Source organism: Aethalodelphis obliquidens, unplaced genomic scaffold, assembly GCF_003676395.1.
Source record: "Aethalodelphis obliquidens isolate GAN/ISIS:26980383/991018 unplaced genomic scaffold, ASM367639v1 scaffold100, whole genome shotgun sequence".
Classification (NCBI taxonomy): Eukaryota; Metazoa; Chordata; class Mammalia; order Artiodactyla; family Delphinidae; genus Aethalodelphis; species Aethalodelphis obliquidens.
Genome location: NW_020838044.1, coordinates 2,744,194 through 2,752,106, shown reverse-complemented (window position 1 = coordinate 2,752,106; position 7,913 = coordinate 2,744,194). Strand labels below are relative to the sequence as shown.

Genomic DNA, 7,913 nt, shown 5'->3' with positions numbered 1-7,913 from the left:
TGATTTTCTCAGGGTATATGCCCAGTAGTGGGATTGCTGGGTCGTATGGTAGTTCTATTTTTAGTTTTTTAAGGAAGCTCCATACTGTTCTCCATAGTGGCTGTATCAATTTAAATTCCCACCAACAGTGCAAGAGGATTCCCTTTTCTCCACGCCCTCTCCAGCATTTACTGTTTGTAGATTTTTTGGTGATGGCCATTCTGACCAGTGTGAGATGATACCTCATTGTAGTTTTGATTTGCATTTCTCTAATGATTAATGATGTTGAACATTCTTTCGTGTGTTTGCTGGCAATCTGTATATCTTCTTTGGAGAAGTGTTTATTTAGGTCTTCTGCCCATTTTTGGATTGGGTTGTTTGTTTTTTTCATATTGAGCTGCATCAGCTGCTTGTAAATTTTGGAGATTAATCCTTTGTCAGTTGCTTCATTTGCAAATATTTTCTCCCATTCTGAGGGCTGTCTTTTCATCTTGCTTATGGTTTCCTTTGCTGTGCAAAAGCTTTTAAGTTTCATTAGGTCCCATTTGTTTATTTTTGTTTCGATTTCCATTTCTCTAGGAGGTGAGTCAAAAAGGATGTTGCTGTGATTTATGTCATAGAGTGTTCTGCCTATGTTTTCCTCTAAGAGTTTGATAGTGTCTGGCCTTACATTTAGGTCTTTAATCCATTTTGAGTTTATTTTTGTGTATGGTGTTAGGGAGTGTTCTAATTTTATACTTTTACATGTAACTGTCCAGTTTTCCCAGCACCACTTATTGAAGAGACTGTCTTTTCTCCACTGTATATTCTTGCCTCCTTTATCAAAGATAAGGTGACCATATGTGCATGGGTTTATCTCTGGGCTTTCTATCCTGTTCCACTGATCTATATTTCTGTTTTTGTGCCAGTACCATACTTTCTTGATTACTGTAATTTTGTAGTATAGTCTGAAGTCAGGGAGCCTGATTCCTCCAGCTCTGTTTTTCTTTCTGAAGATTGCTTTAGCTATTTGGAATCTTTTGTGTTTCCATACAAATTGTGAAATTTTTTGTTCTAGTTCTGTGAAAAATGCCAGTGGTAGTTTGATAGGGATTGCATTGAATCTGTAGATTGCTTTGGGTAGTATAGTCATTTTCACAATGTTGATTCTTCCAATCCAAGAACATGGCATATCTCTCAATCTATTTGTGTCATCTTTAATATTTTTCATCAGTGTCTTATAATTTTCTGCATACAGGTTTTTTGTCTCCTTAGGTAGGTTTATTCCTAGATATTTTATTCGTGTTTTCATCTTATGTTTTGCATTTTCCTAGACTAGGGATTGAGGTGAGAAGGCACCATGGGGATAGTAGCCTGGCACTTAGGAGATATTCCCAGCTCCTGGTTCAGACACAGGCTCAGGGCCACACCAGCCCATCCTTGATATGGACTTTCTCACCCACACACGGTGAACTGAGTGGCATCAAGTATTTGACACTAAACAAAAGGGACTAAATTTCAGAAAAGGGAGCTGCCACCGTCCTGAGCTCACTAATGGTCTTCCCACCCAGATGCCAGCTCACGGCCCCCACCTGTATCCAATCCATCTGAACCACACCCTCTCCACCCAGAGCCCACTGAGCTGCCTTGAGTCCTTCATTAAAAGAGACCCTGAATCCACTTTCTCCAAAAAATTGCCCCAGCTGGGTGGAGGAACTCCAGTTGCATCTCTCTCCTACCTGGACACAGCCCAGTCCTGTCCCCTCTCCACGTCCCCACACCAGTGCAGCAGGAACACCATGGCCACTCGCCCCTTTTTCATGCTTTTATTCTGCAACTAGTGGTCAGTGTGCACAGCTTCCGGCATCAGCATGCTGACCTGGGCAAGCCTCGGGCAGGGGCCAAATGTGAGGTGCTGAGTGAGGCTGGTGTTTCAGACGAGATGGAGACCAGTGATATAACGCCCAGACAAACTGCTTTGAACTTCAGGCAGACCTCACTCTCTAGAGAAGATGACTTGTTTCGATGCGGGGCACATGCAGCCTGGCTGTGGTCCTGGATGGTAGTTGCCTCCTGTGTCCGAAATCAGTGATCGGCCTGCCCCACCCCCGCTCCTGACCCCTCCCCAAGCTGGCCAGATGCCAGAGGCCTCCTCAAGGTCACAGACCTGATCTTGACCCTTGGAAGGAGCTGTCGAAGGTAACTCCCTCATTGCCACCTAAAATGTCAGCAGCTGGTTTAGACTGAACCACCACCGTCTGCGTTTCATGGGGAGGCGGTGGGACTGGGGGCATCGCTGGGTAACGTAACTTGCGCTACGAGGGGCCTTGGAGGCCCACAGTTCTGGCCCGGGGGGCAGGCCACAGGCTGGCCCCGTAGAAGCCGTCTGGAGGCCGACTGACCTCCTGGCTCCCCACGCCTTCCTCGAGCTCACCAGCTCAGGCAGAGGAGTACGTGCAGGACGGAGAGAGGCAGGGCAGGCAGACTGAGACATGAGGAAGGAATATGTTCCTGCTACTTGCTGCCCCTCAGGCAGCCTGAGCAGCGCACACAGACTACTCCCAGGACCACAGCCACCAGCCTGGACCCTGCAGGTCACCCTGTGGCGTGTGTCTCGTGGGTGCACCTGTGTGCGCTAGGGAGGAGGGGGGTAAGTAGGCAGTGTGGGGAGTGGGGATGCGACAGCAGTGGGTTGCAGGATTGGGCCACAGGGCAGAAATAAAAGTCCAAGAGAGACCACCCCAGCCTGTGCTCAGGAAGAGGCCCGGTGGGTGACCGGAGACCAGACAAGCTCCTACAAGTTGATGTTCTTCAAGTCAGTGGAGCAGCGGTACCTGCCATCCCGGCCTCTGGAGCACAGCAGGCTGGGCAGGCAGGGGCAGGTGTGGTGCTGGCGTTTTCTGAAGAAAGGGACCTGGGGAGAGAAGAGAAGAGGGTGGCACCTTCACCAAAGGGAGATGGGCCCCCAGGGCAGGAGCCTCTGGCCGGCCCAGCCCTCGCCAATGTCTCACTGCCACCACCCCAGCACAACAAAATCAGTTTTACAGAGGAGGAAACTGAGGCACAGAGTGGCTAAGCAACATGCCAAAATCACACAGCCAACGTGTGGAGGAGCCAGGATTTGAACGCAGGCAATCTGGCTGTGACACACTGTGAACAGCCACAGCCCTAAAACCCCACAGGCCTTCACACTGCCCCCCCGGGGCCCCTCGCTGACCCAGCACACGTGATCACTCACAAACTCACACCTACATCCGTAACTGACTATCACTTATAGCTCACCCATTATACTCTCCATCCCGTGTTGGGTGCCGGGGGTGTAGCTACACAGGAGGTGGTCCCTGCCGGGTGATTCACACCCAGAGGAGGGCGAAACCACTGAGCTTTCCTCAAAGGGGATGAGTAGGAGAGGTTCAGAGCATAGGTAGTCAGGCAGCCTGGGCTCCAGTCCTAGGTCTGCCACTTCCCAGCTGTGTGGCAACTGACAAGTTATTTAGCTTCTCTGTGCCTCAATTTATGGTCTGTAAAATGGATTAATAATAGAGGCGACCACCTATGGTTGTAAAGGGGTTTACACTATACACCTAAAGAGGTTTAAACTGCAAAGAGCACTTAATACGAAGGGTGGCACATAGCAAGCACCCCGCATTAGCTTGTATCACCTCTGCTGCCTGCTTTGGGAATAGAGATCTGCGGCTGAACCCCCTGACACACCCCAGGACCACGAGGACTGTACTCTGTCCCGTCTGTCTCCCCCCACCACCTCACTCCCAGGCAGGCCCTGCCAGAGAGGACCACAGCCGGAGGATGCTCCTGGGTGCAGGTGTGCTCCCCAGAGGGGCTTGAAGGGCGTCCTGGAGCGCAGGAAGCCCCAGGAAGGGTGTACAAGCCCACAGTTGCTGCTGCATCCACCTCACGTTCAGAAGCAAAGGCCTTGTGGCCTTTCTGTGCCCTCTGGGCTGGGAGCTCCCGAGGGAGCAAGGCAGGCGCTGGGCACCTGGGGCACAGAAGGGTGAACCTCCTTAAAGTGTGTGCAGCAGGGGCCTGGCCAGCCTCACCCTGCCCCTCCCCCACCCCAGGCCCTGGCTGGGAGCCCATTTTACAGTCTTCCCATGTCGTGTTCTTGAGGGAAGGATGCCGTGCAGCAAAGGGCATTCAGGAGCCTCTCAGAGCTGGAATTCATCAGATCAGCAACAAACATCAGACGTGTCAGTCTACTCCCCTCGTTGTATGCATGAGGTGACTGACGCCCAGGACCCTTCAGCAAATGAGCTGGGGTCCCAGCCCGCAGGTCTAACAGGCTGTGTGATTGGGACCCCACTGTACCCCAGGCCACCCCCGAAGCAAGGAGGCAGTGAGATATTCCTAGACTGGAGTCAGAACACTGCAGTCCAGTGCCGGCTCTGGCTCGTGGCCTTGTGCCCTGAGCAAGTGTGAGCAGTACCTTGTGGCTGCCGGGGTAGCACTCCTCTCCTTCCCACCCCAGCGGGGTGCACACCCGCAGCCCACGCAGCCACAGGCTGACTACGCAGCAGGTGCCCGCCCCGCACTGGACGTCCCGCTCGCAGGCCTGCGGGGTGGAAGACAAAGGGGTCGTTAGTGCCCATTAGGCCCAACCCAGAGAAACCAGAGGCAACGCACATCCAAAAGCCCTTGAGAGAGGTGCTGGGAACGGCACCCAGGCCGCGGCCTCCCGGGACACCTAGGGCACTGCTGCCCCCGCGCCTCTCTCGGCAGGGTGCTCGGGGCTCAGCTGAGCAGCAGACCTGGATGGGAGGAGCCCCCAACTCCTTCGAGGTCACTCGGTAGGGAGGCTGTCCTCTTCTGAGGGACTAGAGCTTAAGAGGTGGAGCTTTTCTAGCACAGGAGATGCTCCGTGGATGCTGGTGGGGTTGAATTAATTCAAATCCTCAGGCGGGGGAGGGCCCCAATGGCCTGCACCCCAGGGGGTCAGTGCTGAGTTTCTGTGGATGTGGACTCTCCAGCCCTCACCTGGCAGCACTCAGGGTTGGTGCCTCCCCTGCCCATGGTGTCCCCCTCGGTCCTCACTAGAAGCCCAGCCTCATCTGAGGGTCCAGCACCCCTTTGACAGGTGTTTCCCCTGGGGCTTCTCTGCTGGCCTGCCTGGCCCCCAGAGAGGGATGGACCCCTCTGGGCTGGGCTCCCAGAGCAGGGGCTAAGTGACCTGGAAGGTGCCGTCTGTAAAGCCACACAAGCCCACTTTAAACAAAAGCCTGGATTGGGAAAGACAGAACGGAACGGCTCCAGACTCACAGGAGGCCACACTGGAGAAGCACCCAGGCTTTCCACTTCCAGAGAAGCTTTGCAGCTTTTCTGAGCCAAAATTGGGAGCGGGGTTTGGGCTCTTATTTACCAACACGAGGCCATGGAGTGCCCTCTGGCTGCTGTGGGGCAAGGCAGGAACTGTAAGACCCGCAATGTGCTCGGCCCCAGGAGGAAGGTGGGAGATGCCGGGGCTGCTCATCACGCAGAGGAGGTGTAGGTGGCAGTCACCTCGCCACTCCGGTCTCCAGCCTAGTGAGGGCATTTCTCACACACCAGCCGGTCCCTGAAAGCTCAGGGTTAGGGCTGAGTAGACCCCACCTGACTCTTCCACCAGAGAGGTGGGGCATCGCTGTCGCCCTCTGGGAAGAGGGACCCCCCAGGCCTGCATTTGGGATGGTCACAGTCCTGGGAGCAGGGGAGTGCGGGGATGGTAGAACCCAGCCTCTTCCTGAGGGTCAGACTCAGGGCAGCAGCAAGGCCCGGAGCGCAGAGGGAACAGTTCTAACTACCTGTGGTCGGATCTGTCATGTGTGTCCTCTTACCGCAGCTTCCTCTCCTTCTGTGCTTTGCAAAGTGTCAAACTGGAGCCTTTACTAGGAAGATATTTCCTCATCTCTCAGACCTGCCTCCCACGCCCCTCCGCTCCCCCATCCCGGGCCAGACTCAGGGTCAACCGGCTGCACCCGTCCCTCTCGGCGGGGTAACCACGGCTTCTATCCTCTGCTCTTACCCTCCTGATCTCCAAGCTACACAATAGGAAGACAGCCTTTGGTGGTTTACATTCATTAGGTACAATTCTGCCCTGACAGTTGTATTTATGCTCTGGGTCTTCAAAGCTTTGGCTTGCCTTTGATACTTGTTCTTCTTTGAAACTCAGTCTTTTTCCTCTAAAAGGGAGAAGAAAGAAATTTCCCTTTCTGTGAACATTAAAATTAATCCAATTCCAGGAATGGTTTGGCCTTTCTCTACATTTCCATTCTCTGTGTAAAAAGTCAGAGGAAGTTGAAACAAAAATGAATGTCCCTCTTTTCTTTTTTTTTCTGGTGGCTTTTATCTGGAAAACTCTCAGGTAAGCCATTACTTTCTGTTTCGGTAAGAATTGTCCCACCGCTGTCACACAACATGTGCCCATGTGAGGGTAGGTCCAGGTGAAGCCAAACTTCTGAGAGAGAACCACAGTTGGGGTGTCTCGAATACTATGATGTGCCCGCCCGGGTGTGCCCACAGTGGGACCGGATTTCTACTTGTTATCCGACACCTGCTTCTGGGTCACTCAGCCAGGTGTTGGCGTCGCCCTTATTCTTATCAGACCTGGGCACCGAGTGAAAACACATAAACCATAAGGGAAAGAAAGAGTTTCAGGACAGGCTTTCTTTCAGAGTAGAGAAAGCAGAGATTAAACGTACCCAATAGAAGCTAAATAAGGTCACAGCCTTTAAGTCAACTTGCTACGTAAATTACACTTGACATGTGGTCTAGACCATACATGAAAACCAAAGTTTACACAAAAGATAGATTAGGGGGTGCTAATCCACATTCTAAAAGAATTCATTATTACACAATAGGAATCTTCTTTTGACCAAAGTTCCAAACTTCAGAATTTGCGATGCTCTCCTAATGCACTGAGAGCAGAATCTGATTTACACACAGTTTCTCAAAAGCAGATGCCCTTTAGCAGAGTGAGGTCTAACTAACGTGAAAGTTCTGTGAAATGCCTCTCGGAAGTGCTGTCTGGTGGCTGGCTCCCCACACCCTTGGTTTGCCTCTTGTTCGGTTCCTGGCGCCCAACCCACGCAGACCCTGACGTCCTCCCAAAACCCAGGGAGTAGAGAATATTGGGCGACTTACCCCTGTGATCACGGCACAGTCGGACACAGTCACGAGGAGGAGCATGACTGAGACTCGCGTGGTACCTCTCATGGTCACTTTGGGGTGATGACAAACACTGCCGGCTCCGCTCAGCCTCAAGCCCGCCAGCTGGGAAGGCCAGGCTCTCCCCGGAGATTTATACCGTCCGATCCAGGCTGCCCGTGGATGCCTGTCTCCTCTATTCTCTTCCTCTTCACACTGTTATTCAGATGATCTCAGAGATGGAGATGAGACCTGAATCCCTAATGACATCAAATCACCACCAAAACCAATAAACGAACCATCGGCGGCAGTGACAGTTGCTCAGGACGCAGAGATCCAGTCGGCTCCGTGCATCGCACCCCACAGTACTCTCTGCCTCTGGGACATCCTTCTATTCTGCTTGGGGCGGGGTGGGGAGGGCTTTGGCAATAAATCAAGGGATTTACAGCATCGCCATTTACCCTTCCCTGCGCCAAACCCTGTGACAGACGCTCAGGATCATTCCCTCACACGCAAGCCAACAGGAACAATCTGGGCACTTAACTGTCCGCTCAGCACGAGCTGGGGGCTGAGAGGACACAGTGGGAAGGCAGTGTCCCTGGTCCCCTAGAAGGTTAAAATTCCAATGGGGAGACACGAGACAGTGAGAAAACAAGGCCAGGCTTGTGGGGTTGATGTTCTTGAAAAACTCACAAGGAATCGCCCTCTAAGAGGCTCAGGAACCAGAGGGCAGAAGTTGAGCCAGGCCACAGGTCCCTGTGGAAAAGCGTGCTTGGGCTGGGCTGCAGCTAAAAGGTACCAGGAGCCACGCGCCCTCC

At 52.8% G+C, this 7,913-nt stretch overlaps 1 protein-coding gene across 1 annotated transcript; it reads right to left on the bottom strand.

Annotated features, from left to right (window-relative positions):
• Window positions 1–2,602: 2,602 nt before the first annotated feature.
• On the bottom strand, window positions 2,603–7,164 carry PROK1 (prokineticin 1). The gene is made up of 3 exons (XM_027096317.1): window positions 7,093–7,164; window positions 4,403–4,528; window positions 2,603–2,872 (listed from the first exon to the last, which is right to left on the bottom strand). Exons 1-3 carry the CDS (start codon window positions 7,162–7,164, stop codon window positions 2,753–2,755), a joined length of 318 nt encoding a protein of 105 aa, XP_026952118.1. The 3' UTR covers window positions 2,603–2,752.
• Between the last annotated feature and the right edge of the window lie 749 nt (window positions 7,165–7,913).